General features: G+C 32.0%; 2 protein-coding genes across 2 annotated transcripts; one reads left to right on the top strand and one right to left on the bottom strand.

Moving 5' to 3' along the window:
* Positions 1 to 138: 138 nt before the first annotated feature.
* LOC115879933 (aspartate--tRNA ligase, cytoplasmic) lies at positions 139 to 12,474 on the top strand. Its single transcript, XM_030896993.1, has 10 exons — positions 139 to 259; positions 371 to 513; positions 4,364 to 4,622; positions 4,685 to 4,862; positions 4,913 to 5,007; positions 6,155 to 6,288; positions 6,348 to 6,582; positions 6,640 to 6,823; positions 7,675 to 7,873; positions 12,078 to 12,474. The coding sequence occupies exons 2-10, from the start codon at positions 381 to 383 to the stop codon at positions 12,239 to 12,241; spliced, it is 1,581 nt and encodes a 526-aa protein (XP_030752853.1). The 5' UTR covers positions 139 to 259; positions 371 to 380; the 3' UTR covers positions 12,242 to 12,474.
* LOC115879934 (snurportin-1) lies at positions 12,463 to 14,565 on the bottom strand. The gene is made up of 2 exons (XM_030896995.1): positions 14,537 to 14,565; positions 12,463 to 14,435 (listed from the first exon to the last, which is right to left on the bottom strand). The coding sequence occupies exon 2, from the start codon at positions 14,308 to 14,310 to the stop codon at positions 13,312 to 13,314; it is 999 nt and encodes a 332-aa protein (XP_030752855.1). The 5' UTR covers positions 14,311 to 14,435; positions 14,537 to 14,565; the 3' UTR covers positions 12,463 to 13,311.
* Positions 14,566 to 16,831: the final 2,266 nt, after the last annotated feature.

Raw genomic sequence — 16,831 nt, 5'->3', positions numbered from 1 at the left:
GTAAAAAAAGTAATAATGAAATGACGCATAAAAACCCATCCCTGAAAATTCGATATGCTATATCTCTGGCTTGGATATGATGTGTGATCTGTTATGTGATTCGAATCTGTGCTTTGATTTTTGACGTACAGTTGATAACAGTGACAGATATAAATTAGGTTATAAATTTTAAAGAGATTCAAGAACGATTGGGTGTATTCTTGGTGTATTTGCATGTGGCCGGCTATTTATAATTTTGTTAATAATTTGATTAACTAAAGTAAGTATTCATGAACGTACAATATATATGCATATACCATCAAACTATGGTTCGCTTGCTCATACGCATTGTTTTATTTTTCTGATGTAATTATAAATACTTCTATTTTAGTTTCATCAAGATGATAGAAGATACAGCAAAAACAGAAAGCAAGAAAGCAGCTAAAAAGGAAGCTAAAAAAGCCGAGAAAGCTGCAAAAAAAGCTGAACATAGAGCTGGTAATCCAAGTGAAAATATATCTTCATTAGATGAAGGTAAGCTATTTTGTGTTAATTACTTTTAATATACTTGCCATCTAGTCTGTAAATATTTGTTTTGGTTGTGATAAGAATTGTTAAGAAAAGTGGCGACTTCTTTAATAATAATTTATTTACGCTTATTTTTGGATCCCTAATCACCATTGAAATCTATTTTTTATTGTTTTCTATAGAAAAATACCAATTGATATTTATGGCTGGATATCTATTAATATTATTTAAGCGTTAATTTTGTATTAATAGTTTAACCATTAAAAAATAGTGGTTTACCATATTACATACAATATTGTCTAACGTGGAATTAAGTCAGATACTTTGCTATAGATTTAAATGAAGATACTAGCACCAGTATCATCAATCATCATTAATGTGATACTCTGTAATTAGTTTAGTAAAAAATAAATTATTGCGCCTTGCACCCTTTACTTTTTTTGCTTATTATTTACTTTCGTGTTTTTTATTTACTTTACTAGTAATAAAATTAATATATTCTTAATCTAAGAGTAAAATACCATTCAAATTCTGATAATTTTTTTTTTAATTGACTTGAAGCCCCCATTACATGAAAAACTACGAAATAATATGAATATTACATCATAATTAAAAAAAACATAAAAATAATCAGTTACCTTTGTTGAGTAAACACTTAAGGAGTAAAAAGGTTAGATATACAAAAGAATATATCATTTATATCTTATTTAATCCTGTTGGACAATAATTATTTATATGCGTTGGCCATACTATACTCTAACAGGTTCCATAGATTCCAATTAATAGGTGGACGTCAAGACGTTTCTAAGGTTTGGAATAAAATTCAGTTGAAATAGATTGAGAAAAGTAAAACTTTCAGCAACAAATTGCGTTTTGGAACTACCGTATGATCGAAAAAAGTCGGCGTCCAGTTGGCTTGCAAATGACGATTGATGACATTCCGCATATAATTTTATATACCGGGTGCGTCTCAAAAGTGGCTCACACTTTTTATCAGATAAAAAAACGAGATTTGGTATGTTAGTATATGACATAAATTAGGATTGATTGACGTAAGTGTCAAAAACTGACATATGATATGTCATTCTATTCAGAGTGTGTTTCTCTATCGAATAAAGCAACAAAACACCGAGGGTACCAGTATCATTTAAAAATCATAAGTTGTAGTAATTTCCGCTGAAACAGGAAGTGACAGAAAATAATTGAATATGTCAATCAGTCCTAATTTATGTCATATATTAATATACCAAATCTCTATTTTTTATCTGAAAAAATAAAAAAGTTATAAGGGTGAACCACTTTTGAAACGCACCCGGTATAAAATTATAGTGATCTTTATTTCATATCCATCGCTGACGCGGTTTTCTTTCGATCATATTGTATTAGGCAAAGGTATTAGGACACTGCCATTGCCTGGAAACTTATATGGTGAAATTTTGATAAAATAATCTAGTACTCACTAAAAACACGGTATGTCGCTAGTGGTAGGAAAAATATTTTTTAGAGGTTACTAGTTTATTTGGTTGCCTGTGATATGCATATACAGGGTGTTTCCTAATTAATCTAAAAAATAAAAAATCGTTAGAGAACGGCTTAAGGCGGGCTCTTAATAAGTATATTTATTTTTTTCTCGGCAACCGTTTAATGAACAAGAAAAACTTAAAAGATCAATTTTGTTGAAAAAGGATGGCCAGTCAAGAAAAAAATATATTTTCTTTAAAAAAGCAGTAGTGTACCATTTATGTTAAGCAAAATATCGATTTTTTTTTTAATTTTTAACACCCTGTAGATCAGAAAGGAAGTACTTTAGACCTAATGGCTATATAAAAATTGTTTTAAGAACACATGAGGAATCACACCACAATTTTTTAGACTAATTAGAAAACACCCTGTATATTGTCAACTTGACAATGATTGTTGATAAATCAAAAAATACCTTTTCTGTGAAAAAAGCCCGATTTTCGCAGGAACAATTTTACTTTTATTGAATTTGGGTCTGCGTCTGCAAATACCGGTATGTTTTTAATATTCTATCTATCTAAATTTTAAATATCATAGTCAGAAATAGTTTTATTATTTATTAACTGTAAAATGGTATACTTATAAGTTTTATCAAATATTGTGATTTACTTTCTACCTTGTAGTCAAAATTTATATTTAATAAACTGTAAAATATATATATATTCTTATGTTTTATTAAAGTTACTCTGATATACTAATATATCAGTGTAACTTTAAAACTAAATCCTTTGAAATCAAATATAAACATAAAAAATATTTACAGCAGAAAAGGCGAAGGCGCTGGGTGCAACGTAGTCTCTACTAAGAACACGGGGGGCGCTTTGACCCAAAATTTTACTATTAAGTTTCATATCTATCTTAATAGAAGATTATTTTCTTTTATCTATGGACACTGCACTCACAACTAGGGTTGCCAGACGTCCGGGAAAATACGGGATTTGGGTACGTTGTCCCGGATCCCTGAAAGTCATTTTACTATCCCGGAAAGCTACTTAATACTGAAAAGCCAAATCCCAAAATTTTGCGAAAAAACAGCATTAAATGGGTTGTTTATTCATACATACTCAGTGTTGCCAATTTTCCGAAATTTCTCACCGATTTCTCACGAAGACGGTCAAAATTTTCTTCTTTTTTCTAAAAAATTCCCACATCTTTCGTTGCTATTCATTTACGCTTTCATCCGTCGAATTAGACATTATAGTGCCTTGTTAAGGAAAAGACATTGCCACCCAACTGCAGCTGACCAGACGAAATGAATGAATTGAACGAGCCATGGAACCAGGGAAGATATCCACAGACGACATCCAAAAAATGACAGAAAAAAAAGTGCTAGTGCGTTAAAATGACAGACACAATATCTCACTTTCATGGATTTTATCGTTGGATAGACTATAGCCACCTAGGCGGTCTACGGGCTGCTTGCGCGTTCCGTTCTGTATGAGGACCACGGTAGGCGATGCGGAAAATATTTTTACCGAGTTCATTATAAAAGTTTCAATTTACTCAGTTTGTTGAATGCGTATACGATAACTACTTTTTTACGAATAATACATAAACTTTAGAATTTCCCACGAATATGGTGTTTTGGATTAAAATTTCCATTTTCCCTGTGGATCTCGAAAATTCCCACGAATTGGCATCACTGTACATATTAGAGGTGGGCAAAGATTGAACGAGTATTAAAAATGAATCGTTATATTCGATCAATTCGTTCAATTGAATCGTGGCCAGCACGGATCCATAAAATTTGAACGAACGAGTCGTACGAATTGAATCGGATCACAATGCGACTCCGTTCGTTTCTACGGCTGGTTCGTTCAAAGAATCGTGAGAACCTTTGGTGAGAACTGATTCATTGCTTACAATACAGTTCGTTTAAAAAATAAATATTAAAATTATACTATGAGCTTGGGTATCCGAACGTTTGAAATATTAGGTAATAACAATGATATGAAGTATAGATAAGAAATTATTATCTCAGTAAAAAAATTGTTCTGTTATACTAATTTTATATTCTAATGGCGTATTTATTTAGTAGGGCATAGACTCGAACAAAAGCCCTAACACCGCTTTCAGATGGAGCGGACCGTACGCGCGGATGTTTTTCCAATATAGCTCGTTCGGACGGAGCATACGCTACCCATGTGAAATCGTTCATATAAACTCATGTTACTTGCACAGTACTTGCTTGAAGTCGCGGACGCTCCGCTCCATCTGAAAACGCTGTAAACTAACATCTTGGATATAAAATGCAAGCAATGTGAAAGTTATTTACAAAATATATCTATTTATAATATGATACGCAAAATGTGTTACTTATCTCTTGTTATTGTAGAAGATGTATCTACTGGGAAGTATGGAACATTACCATTAATTCGATCTGATCCATCATCGCCTAAACGTACATTTACATACCTTAAAGATTTAAACAAATCTTTAATAAATAATGTAATCTGGGTTAGGAGTAGATTACACGCAGTTAGAGCTAGAGGAAAACAATGTTTTATTGTTCTTCGAGAACGAGAATTTACAGCACAAGCTCTTATAAATGTATCAGAAACGGTTTCAAAAGCTATGGTAAAGTTTTCTAGCAAGTTAGTTTTATTTGCAATAAATTATGGATATTTATAAATTATTTCTTTCATCTATACTTTAGCATCTCAAAAGAAAGTATAATAGATATTGAAGCAAAAGTTGCAGAAGTTCCATCTGGAGTAGGAGGTTGCACTCAAAATGATGTTGAGCTAATTGTATCCCAAATATGGATAGTGTCTAGTTCGCTTCCACAATTGCCTTTACAGATTGAGGATGCTAGTAGACCTGAGAAACCAGATGTATGAAATGTTCTAGACTTTTGCATAATTATAACGCTTACATTTTGTAGGACGAAGAGTCCCTTAAAATACGAGTTAATCAAGATACTAGATTAGATAATAGAATATTGGATTTAAGAACTCCAACTAATCAAGCAATATTTAGGTACAAAAAAATATTATACAGGGTGTCCTAATATTCCGTGATCATAGAACTACTTTATATTTTATCGGATCAAAATAAGTTCATTGGACACAATTTCCTCTATACAAGTAAATGAAAGTGCTTCGTTTGTTAAAATAAACTTTTAAAAAATTACACATTTTTTAAGATATTTTAAGAACGGTTTTGGGGTACCTATGTTTTGCTAAGCGCTTTAACGTTTGACTGTCATAAAAATAAAAAATAAAAATACGGGAAGGGTGAAAATTACCTCCATCCCTACATTAATTTTAGTTGAAATATATTCCAACTCCACCGACCACCCAATTTTTTTCGTAAAATGGTTCTTCTAGTATTATATAGCGTTTTTTACAAGAGACAAAAAATGTAGTAATTTTTTGTCTCTTGTAAAATACGCCACATCGCATTGTTATTGAGAAAAAAATCAGTATTTTTTCCAAAGCAGACCTACAAAATATACAGAGAGTTCCAATATTCGGTGGACATGGAACAATTATGTATTTTTAGAATCAGAATAAGTTAATTGCACACAGTTTACCTTTATAGAAAAGTGCTTAGTTTGTCCGCTAGAGGGCATCAACAATAAACCTGAACTAAACCTGAACGTTAATTAATTTAAGATTATGTGGATATCTTTTATACAAGAGACAAAAATGTAGTAAATAATAGAGGGATCATTTTATGATAAAATAATCAGAGATCGGTGGAGTTGTAAATTATTTCTACTAAAATGTATGTAGGGGTGGGGTAGTTTTCACCCTTTCCGTACTTTTTCATGAATTTTGTAAAAATGAACACCAAAATGTCAAAGCCCTTGGGAAAACCAAATCTGATTCAGATCGGAATGACGGTTCTTAAAATACCTTAAAAAATGTGCTTTTTTGTTTTAAAATTTGATCCCTATGACGGACAAACGAAGCACTTTTGTATAGAGGTAAATTGTGTGCAATTAACTTTTTTTCCAAAAATACATAATAGTTCTATATTCGGGGAAAACCCCCCTTCCACTATTCTACATTCTACAATAATTAATGTTGCGGTGAAACCGTCCTCCCACTCTCTACATGTCCACGGAATATTGGGACACCATGTATTTAAGGTACCTATTATATCTTTTTAATATTGTTAGATTGGAAGCTGGTGTGTGTAGACTTTTTCGTGATTGTCTAACAAAACAAGGATTTGTGGAAATTCATACACCAAAAATTATACCAGCAGCTTCTGAGGGGGGTGCTAATGTTTTTACTGTGAGTTACTTCAAAGGTACTAATTTTCATTAAATTTGTATATTATGAACAATTTAGATTTATGTTATTTTTTAGGTTCTGCATATTTAGCTCAAAGTCCCCAGCTCTACAAACAAATGGCTATAGCTGCTGATTTTGATAAAGTTTTTACTGTAGGGGCTGTGTTTCGTGCAGAGGACTCAAACACTCACAGACATTTAACTGAATTTACTGGCCTAGATTTAGAAATGGCATTTAAGTATCATTATCATGAAGTGATGTTACTTATTGGAAATTTATTTACTGAAATATTTAAAGGCCTTCGTGATCAGTATAAAATTTTACTTATTACATTCTATTGAGCAGGTTAAACAGCTGATTTTTTTAGATATAAAACTGAAATTTCTATAATTAATCAACAATATCCAGCAGAGCCGTTCACTTTCTTAGATCCCCCCTTAGTTTTACAATATCCAGAAATCAGAAAGATGTTAGCAGAAGCTGGAGTTGAAATTGGGGAAGAGGATGATTTGAGTACACCAGTTGAAAAGTTATTAGGACGTTTAGTTAAGGTAAATATTGTTTTATTATAGGTATACTTACACATATTTGGTTACTGTAGTAGCGTGGTCTGGATTTTAACGTGTAAAGCTTGATTTTCATGCATCCGTTGTCCGACGATACGTTGATACGATATTAATTTCATTGGTTAAATTTAAAGACTTCGGTTGGTTAGAAACGGTTAATCAATCGAAGCCTTTAAATACAACCAATGAAATTTATATCGTATCAACGTATCGTCGGACAACGGATGCATGAAAATCAAGCTTAAGACAGTGATAAAATGTAGATATCATAATGAAAAATTAAATGTATTAAAAAGAGAAAGAAGTTGCGTTGATGCATTTCTTCTATGCGGTATTGCCGGATTTTGAATAAAAATTTCAAACTGCCCAAGTAAGCATTTACGAAAAATGTGGCATCTAGCGCTGGATCTTTAATTTCCACAATTAGTTACTCATTTTACTATAGCTGTAATAGATCCTTATTAAGCCTCGGTTTCAGAACTACGTTGTGTCGCTGGCGAAACTACAAAAACCAAAAATCATAGTTATTTTGGTCACTAGGGTCAGAATTGAGAGCTCTTTGATTTGAAAATTTACACCTTAAAATACGATTACTAACACTATTTCTGAACTAATCGGAAGAAACCAATTGCAAATTCAAAAGCATTGATATCTTCTTCCAAGTTATCAATGCTTAAGTCTAACAGAATTGAGTGTGTATGTAGCTTTTTATTTTGTCTCTCTGTCTGACATATGATCATAAATATTTATCTCTGTCATATGCATTAAAATACAGACCACGGAAATAAAGTGACCAGGGCCATCTATAAAAAAATAAATCAACTGTCATTTTTTAGGCTAAATATGATACAGATTTTTATATTTTGGACAAATATCCTTTGGCTGTCAGACCTTTTTATACTATGCCTGATCCTCAAAATGCCAAATTTTCTAATTCTTATGATATGTTTATGAGGGGAGAAGAAATACTAAGTGGTGCCCAAAGGGTTCACGATGCCCAGTTTTTGACGGAAAGAGCTAAATTTCATGGGATTGGTATGATAATCAGGATCTACAGTGTCACAGATAATATCCGCATCATATGGGCCTAGGGTTGCCATCTTTTGTATTTAAAAAATCGGGACAGCTCTAGTGCAACCTTTTTTCTTAAATATAAAGTTTTATGTGCCCATCGGATTTTGAAACAATAATGTTCAACTATATAGCTGAAAATTGACATTAGTGACATTCATGCAGACTATATCTGTGACACTGTATAATTCACACTTTTACGAATAACTCGCTCAAGAGAATTTTTCGTTACTTTTAATACTAACATTTTGTAACAACTTATGACTTGGAGAGTGAAAATAAGTTTGCAAGATTTGGGATCATAAAATATGCCCAACCAACAGGGTGTCCCATTTTGATTAAATCATACTGTATGTCTGTTATTAGTAAAGATAAGAGGATGCAGTTTGCACAAACCTGTCCCACTTTTTTGCCAAACGGACGATGCTATCAACAAAATTTTGTTAGCCCTCTTGGTGTCTGAACTACTGGGTCTTTTCGAATATTTTGGAATTTGGGACAGCCCCCGTATTGAGAACGATATAGAGAAGGCGAAAACTGATTCTTGTGAACTTTTTACGTAGAATACAGTGGCGTAGTTGGTTTTTCTACGAAAAAAATATTTTTGAGAATAAGAATTAAAGTTATGTTTTTCAAATGGAACACCCTGTATACTTATAAATCATATTATCCGTCTTGCTATGATCTTTTCAAAAATATACATCACTCTATATTTATTTTCACTATTCCTGCAATATTTAAAAGAGATCATTTTCTTATTAGTAGGCCGTGATTGATAACAAAAAAATCAAAATGGTATTTACTAAAATAGTCATACACACATATTAAAATTTTATTTGGGATTGAAATATTTTACTTTTGAACTGTTACCACTGAATCTGAATATATTTTTCTTTTTTTTATAACGGGATTCATTATATTGCAAATATATTACAAATTGCAAAATTTTCAAAAAGACCTTGTAGCTCAGAAACGAAGAGGGCTATGAAAATGTTGTTTACGGCATATTCCGTTTGACAAAAACCGTATGATTTAAACCAAAATGGAACACCCTGTACAGCACATAAGCACCTTTTTATTTAGGGTCGCAGTGCGTTGGTCATCCATAGCTCCTATAGGTAAAAAAACCTAAGGACTTTCTTTAATACACCCTGTGCATACTTGCAAAGGGTGTCTCAGAAATGTATAAGTGGGTGGACGTCGATTATTTTTTTAAATGTAACACCTTATATATTATTGTATTTTTGGGTTCCTTTTTGATTACTTTAGATAATCCTGGATTATTTTTAAATTTGTTCTGATAGTTCCAAGAACTTGTTCCTTACATATTCCTTAAAGCTAGACATCTAGAAAATTTACTTCCCTTGTTAAGGACTTGAAATTCTAGTACCTATATATCAAAATTTTGTTAACATTATACATAGAGGTTGTTAATTTGTTTATTACTCGCAGCAAGAGCTTTATGCAGAGATATACACATAAGGAGAATGAGCTTCGACGAGTGCGCATCCAAAAATCTTGTTATGCCTACATGGGCGCTATGTTAATGTTTAGGCTTACAGGGGAAATCAAAAAGTAATAGCAGCAGACCGTTCTGACATTTCATCCTATTGTTTTGCTATTTTTTTCGAGGTTAATGTAATTTTTCTTTTTTTTTAACTTAAGGACTGATATAAACAGCTTTTCTTCAGCATTCTTCAGCACGATTGATCACATACGTACACAAGAAACTATCAGCCGAACAAAAGAATACGAACTTCCACTAGCCATAGCCTTTATAGACTTTGAGAAGGCTTTTGATTCAATATATCCTAAGGCAATAATAGAAGCCCTAGCAACTAGCGAAGCAAGGCCTTATATAGAAACTCTCGCCAATATATACAAAGAAACCAAAGCAAGAGTAATGATTTATAAAACAACCCCAGAGTTCCCAACTGGTAAAGTGGTAAAGGAATACGAGTACGACCAGGAACCACGATATCCCCAAAGCTGTTTACAGCAACACTAGAAGAAATCTTCCGTCAACTGGACTGAACCAACAAAGGATTAAAAATAGATGGAGAATATCTCGACCATCTAAGATTTGCTAATGACATAGTCCTAATTGCTAAGAGTCCTGAGGAACTACAAGCTACAAAATGCTCTTAGCAAAAAGTACTGTATAATGAACTAGTGGACAGAAAAGCCATTCTAATAAATAACACAGCACTGGAAATCGTAGAAGAATACATGTATTTGGACAACTAATACACAGCTCGGGATCTCTATTACCAGAAATCAACAGAAGAATTAAGTTGGCATGGAGTACTTATGGAAAAAACTCAATCATATTCAAATCTTGAATTCCACTTTATCTAAAGAACAAAACATTCAACCAATGTGTACTACCAGTGATGACTTATGCATGTGAAACCTGGACACTTAAAACGGACATCATAAGGAAACTGCACATTGCACAAAACTCAATAGAACGAAATGCTGGGACCCTAAAAGAATAGAGTGGATACGACACAAAACCCAGATAATAGATGTGATCCACAGAGTCAAATTCCTGGGGTGCAACTTTATTCATGTTTCAAAGCGATAGTAAAGTAATTTGTAGCTTGAGGCACTATGTTCAGTAGCAACATCGATTCGTAGCGATATTCTGATTTCTCGCTTTGTGGCGAGGCGACAGACTAGACCGTGTCGCACACGTGTGCAAGAGTGTGATAGTGATACCATATTTCACAGCATTTGAGCGACAATAGTTTTGCAATGAACATAGTACCGATCTGGCTTAGACATCGCTTCTAAACGATCGGTTGCTAACTTGAACAAAGTTGCACCCCTGAAGTGGCAATGGGCAGGACACCTGGCAAGAAGGACAGACAATAGATCTAAATATGTGAGGAAGGCTACATCATAATTGGAAATGGTTGAATAAGCTGAAACTTGAAAATGATGATGATGATCGTGATAAACAGTTTTTCTACTATTCTGAACTGTTTCTAGTGTTTTTTTTGTGTAAAAAATAATTTTTGTTAGTGTTTTAGCTGGTATAGCCAATTAGTGTATTGTTTAGTGATAGTTCTTTGTTTAGTATTTTATTTTTAATATATAGTCTTTTAATCATGTCTTGTACTGTAAAAGAGAAAAGAGTGCAAGAATAACAGGAAGAATACTGGTCGTCATACACAAATTACTTTTCACTTGTAAGTTATATTTATGTTTTATACTTATTTGTATAACCTAGTATTATTTATAAAAATTAAATACATTAAAAAATTAAATGTATTTCTCGTATTTCTGAAGTATATATTTTGATTATTTCAAATTCTTTTTATATAGTCATTACATTGATATACTTAATCACGTAGTAGAAGGATACTACATAAATATGTTTCAAGATTAATTCAGATATTATTTGTATATATTGAATATTTTGCATTAACTATGCAATAATTATGTGTGATGATCTGGTGATATATTAACATATACCTATGTAAAATTTTGTTTAGAAAATAAATGTTTATGATATTCAGTTTTTGTTTTATTCTCTGAAAAATATACTCAACAAATTTGTAACACAATAAATTTGAAAAATTCTCATAACGTTAGAGATTGCATTTCTTTCTATTTTTCTTTAGTTTCCCATATTTATTTGAAGTAAGAATCTTTTAAAAACATCCAAAATTATTTTCAATAAACGAAAATAATGACTAAAACAAACTTCTTAAAATATTTATAGTAAGCTTTTATATACAAAATTCCTATGATAGAAGAATACTAAAATACTTATTTATTTTTTTATAGATATAATACCGCAACTGTATTATAGCTAATAATATAATAATTAATCTTAATTTAATATATCATAAACCACTCTAGTATGATCATTACTTTTTGAATTCCCCCTATAGACCTAAACATTATCATGGCGGCCATGGGGATCTTCATTTCTGCGCACCTTCAAGCTCATTCTCCTATCTCTATATCTCTGGCTTTATGGTTGAAATATGGCAACCTCGGCCCGCTCGTCGAGAGACTACGCGACGCGACGGGACGAGTCGGCAGCTTACCTTAGGCAGTGTTGCCATTCTGTTCCCCAATAAGTAACCGTCCAGTTAACAACCTGTATATTTTCACATATACTACCTACATAAGACTAACTATTCGATATTTTTAGATATAACTAAGATAGCTGCATATATAGATGCTTTCAAATATGGATGTCCTCCCCACGCTGGAGGTGGAATAGGTCTAGAAAGGGTAGTTATGTTATACTTGGGGCTAGATAATGTTAGAAAAACATCGATGTTTCCACGTGACCCAAAACGAGTGGCTCCTTAAGATAACAAGAATATATTTTTTTGTATACTTATGATGAACTTATTTCAGTCAGCTTAGGTTTGAATTAGTAATAAATTAATTCATCACAATGTATTTTATATAATGTAATTATAAATTTCTTAAATAATCAAGAAATTTTAACCAATCATAACCATTTACAATTTTGTATGACATAATAAGAGTACTATACTGTGGTATTTTTAAATAAATGTACATTTTACTTTTGTTTTCAAAATGTTTATTTGCTCAAATCCTAAAAGTTAAAATAATGATAATGTGACTTAGCAATCCTTGCATTTCAATAATCTTATTTAAATTATTTATTATCATTTTTATGTTTATAAGCAGTAAAATAGATATATGTACAAACAACAAACAAGTTCTTAAGCCGAGGACAGACTTGACGAACGTTACCATTCGCGAGGAAATCTTTCTCGGGTGTGGACGTGCATTCGCAGCGAATGTACGTCACGACGAAGGGTTTCAGCGCGAATGAACGCTTTCCATCCTCTGGCGGTAAAAGTGAATAGATCAAAGAAAAATGCGAACCGCGAATGGTTGAAAACGTTGCGTTGTGGACGTATCGGTAAAAATGCAGCAATTGGAAAGAGTGCAAATGGTGGAAATGTCAGCAAAAGAAAAGGATTCGTTCAAATGTGTCATGCCACCCCGTGCGAACGGGTAGCATGACATGCCAATGCACACGAACAAATGGTAACGTTCTTCAGGTGTGTCCTTGGCTTTACATACTACACAGGGAATAGACATGTAATAATACAATTTTTTAATAAACATTAGGATACTAGATGTATTTATTATTAATAAAATAAAAATCATATATACAAGTAATTTTCTGAGGTTAAACTAAAATATATTTTTTACTGTATTTAAAAACATAAATACGATATCAGAAATCTTATGGTTTTTCACACTTTTTTATATGATATTATTGTCAAGTGTGTTATAAATAACAATTTAAGTAGAGTTTCAAGGACTAATAAACAAAATAAACTGACTTGTGTTGTAAATATAATGTATTATATCTATACACAAGTTGTAAATACAATGCCTTAAGAAATATCCATTTTATTCTTTTCCTGTTTTGATTTCCTCCAATGTTTCTGATTATTTTTTTGTTTCAAGTTTTCCACATATTTCTCAAGGCATTCGTAGTTATTAGGCATTTTTGACAAATTTTCTGGTAAAATATCTAAGCCTAGTTTTTCTGGTAACATGTATGTAAATAACCAACCAAGTAATGGTGTTTCTTCAAAAATATAATGCAACTCTTTGTGATAAAATGCCAGTCCCTCACATAAAACTTTATTCTCTGTATTAAGAGGCTCAAACACTTTATCTTGGATAATTGCCCTTTGAGCAGGAAAAAAATCCAGCGGATATAACTTGAAAGATTTATTTGTCTGAACGAACTTAGAATTTTCATCAAACTTATTTTTCAACCAATAAAATCTGAAATTAGTTTCACTATCAAGTAATGACATAGTATTCCAATGTAAACAGTCCAAGATAAATATTGTTTTTGAAACTTTATTATATATGCAATCTAAAACTGTTAAACCGCTGCCCTTAGTAAGACCGCCACCAGGAAGGTGTGTCTTTAGGGTTAAAACTCGACCTTTTTTATTAAAAATAATTGTTTTATTCCTCTTGGCTACTGCCAGTACTCTAAAACCTTCAGGAACAAGTTTTACTAACCAATTCTCTTCTAGATCCTCTGGGACTTCAGAAAACCATTCAGATTCCATGAAATTAAACGTTTGTGGCTTTTTTTGCTCTTCGATATTGTCAAAATCCATATCCACCAAAACTTCAGTACTTTCAGAAAACTCGACGTTCTCATCATCGAAAAATATTTTAGCTACATCTCGAAAACCATCAACTAGATCATGCCGCCTATTCTTTTGGTCTTTTAATAATAATTCTCTTCGCTCATGTTGTGATAGCTTATTAGCTCTATTGGAATTTTTATATAAATGGCAAAACTCTGAAGTAGTTGATAAATCATTGGAATTGGTGAAATCGCTCAAAAGATTATCAACCATTGTCATAACAAATTAATTAAGACTTTTAACTACTTTTAACCCTTTTTAACCAAAGCAGACCGAAGCAATTTTTCTGGACCATCATAGGCATAGAATAACTAACATCATAGGGTTATTAAGTTGTCTCGTAAAGCCCCGTTCTCAGAACTGCGTCGTGTCGACAGCGACACTGATTGACACTTCAAACGACCAATGGGAGCTGTACTAAATTTAAAATTGACAGCTGTTTGAACTATTGGACCAATAGGAGCGAAGCTGCAACTACACAGGGATGCTACAGAACCTTTAACGTATAAAATCATAGATAAAGGAATAAAAAATAAAATGCAACCGACAAAGAGAGACAAATGGACAATACAATAAAGAAAACACACATCAAACAACTGAAAACTAGGTATTGACGCCATACACTATAAACAATAAAGTGCAATAAAGTATACAATGAATATCGATTCGGAAATGCACTGTCGGACTGTGGGCAGTTTTTACCCCTTTATCTATGAGTGGTATCATTCCTATGTTATCAGGTTCGTTCCAACCCGCGTAAGAAACGGTTTCTTACAGTAAGGAGCTTTGGTAAGGAGTTTGCGCAGAAGTTGAAAAACGTTCCAACCGGATTTACTGTCGGTTAGTAAATCATATATTTTCTGTTCCATCTTAAATTGAAAGGTAATGGTGTGGATCCGGTGGCTGACCTTGAAACGAGTTTTTGCTGCATATAGTCACTGACACTACGCATGCGCACATCTTCGATGTTGCCAGATTGCGAGTTTTTTGGAATTATTTTCAGTAGAAAACAAATATGTACTTTTCAGTGTTTTTTTGTCAATATATACCGTATGATCGAAAAAACAGCGTCCAGTTGGCTGGGAAATGACGATTGAGGACATTTTCATAAAATGACAGCGATCTTCATTTCATAGTCATTGCTGACGCTATTTTTTTTTCAATCATAGTACGCGGTATATTATTTTAATATTTCGCATAACACGTGAACGCTTATTATGTATTTTTATAGTCAATAAAATTATATAGAAATAAAACTCTAGATTCCTATCTAGATTATTATGCTACGTTTAAAAAGTGCTTTATTAAAAATTCGGGAAATTAAAAGGGATGTGTCCAAGTTTTTTCTTTTTTTTTTAATTTTTAAATGCTGTAGCTCCATGTCAGGTTCATAGTAGATTTTTTAACATTCCATCAAAACTACGGAGGCCTTAAAGGGCCTTTTAGCCTCCGTAATTAAAATTGTAGAATCAGCTTCAGCAACATTTAATTGAACATGAATAAACAGTTACCTTGTTTAATTCTGCTTATACATATATTGCATTAATTTTTCTGCTACATTAAGATTTCTCTATTCTTACACCTAATTTATGTGATTTTCTTAGCATATATGATTTATAAACCATATTTTTCCTAATGGAAGGATGAATAGGATATGCAAAATTAAGATATTTTAACATTTATTTTCCAGACCAAGCATAATATAGTATTAAGATGAAGACATAACAAATATTATAAGAAAGATCTTAATATAAATCACAAACTAAGTCTTAATATTAGTCTTGTATTTCTATTATTATTATTATTCTTATAAAACTAATAAGATCAAAACTCAACCTTCACCATATTGTCAAGATTTGGCATTATAGGAAACAAGAAATTACAGTAAATTAAGAAAAGAATATCAAAGTAGTACGATATTAAATACTGTAATGTATTCTACGATACAAACCATCTCCCTTCTAAAAAGAAAAAGATAAAACATAAAGCTTATTTTAGTCTTATCAACAGGGGCGGATACAGGAATTTATTTTAGGGGGGCCCAAAATGAAAAGCAATGTAGAATATGGTTTTTAGGGCGCCATTTTTAACACAAAAGCCTAATATTTTACACAATTCACAGACTTTGGGGGGCCCGGGCCCCATGGGCCCCTCCCTGTATCCGCCACTGCTTATCAACACACTGTTCGATAAAATCCACTAACTTGATATTTTTAAGAAATGATGATACAAACATTAATTATAATCAAAGTATATTATATTAGTAACATTATACATATAATAGGTAAAATGTTACCTCTATCTCCGATTGACGTGTATTGTTCTATAATAAGACTCGTCATGGTAGTACTTCAAAACATCAATACATATAATCAAAACTATTGTTGCCTGTAAATAACTAGAAATTAAATAACTTGAAAGAAATAAAATAATTCTAATAAGTTTAAAACCATTAAGCAAAAATCCGTAAATGATAAATTTTAATTCTAATGTAAATATATAAATAAATGTTATTATTATTACAATTTTATATATTCATAATACTTTCATTTCACAATCTTCATTATCCTTCTTACCTTAATTTTGGATATCAAGATAAATCTGAAATTATAAAATTAATTATAGAATTCATATTATTATTGATTAACACGCAAAAAAAAAATTTTCAACTGCAAATAATTCGAAAATAAACTGCAATTTGGCAACATCGACGATGTGCGCTTGCGTAGTATCGATGATC

Source organism: Sitophilus oryzae, unplaced genomic scaffold, assembly GCF_002938485.1.
Source record: "Sitophilus oryzae breed Bouriz unplaced genomic scaffold, Soryzae_2.0 scaffold_1590_pilon_pilon, whole genome shotgun sequence".
NCBI lineage: Eukaryota > Metazoa > Arthropoda > Insecta > Coleoptera > Curculionidae > Sitophilus > Sitophilus oryzae.
The sequence above is the reverse complement of the archived record's forward strand: the minus strand, read 5'-3'. Positions and strand labels throughout refer to the sequence as shown.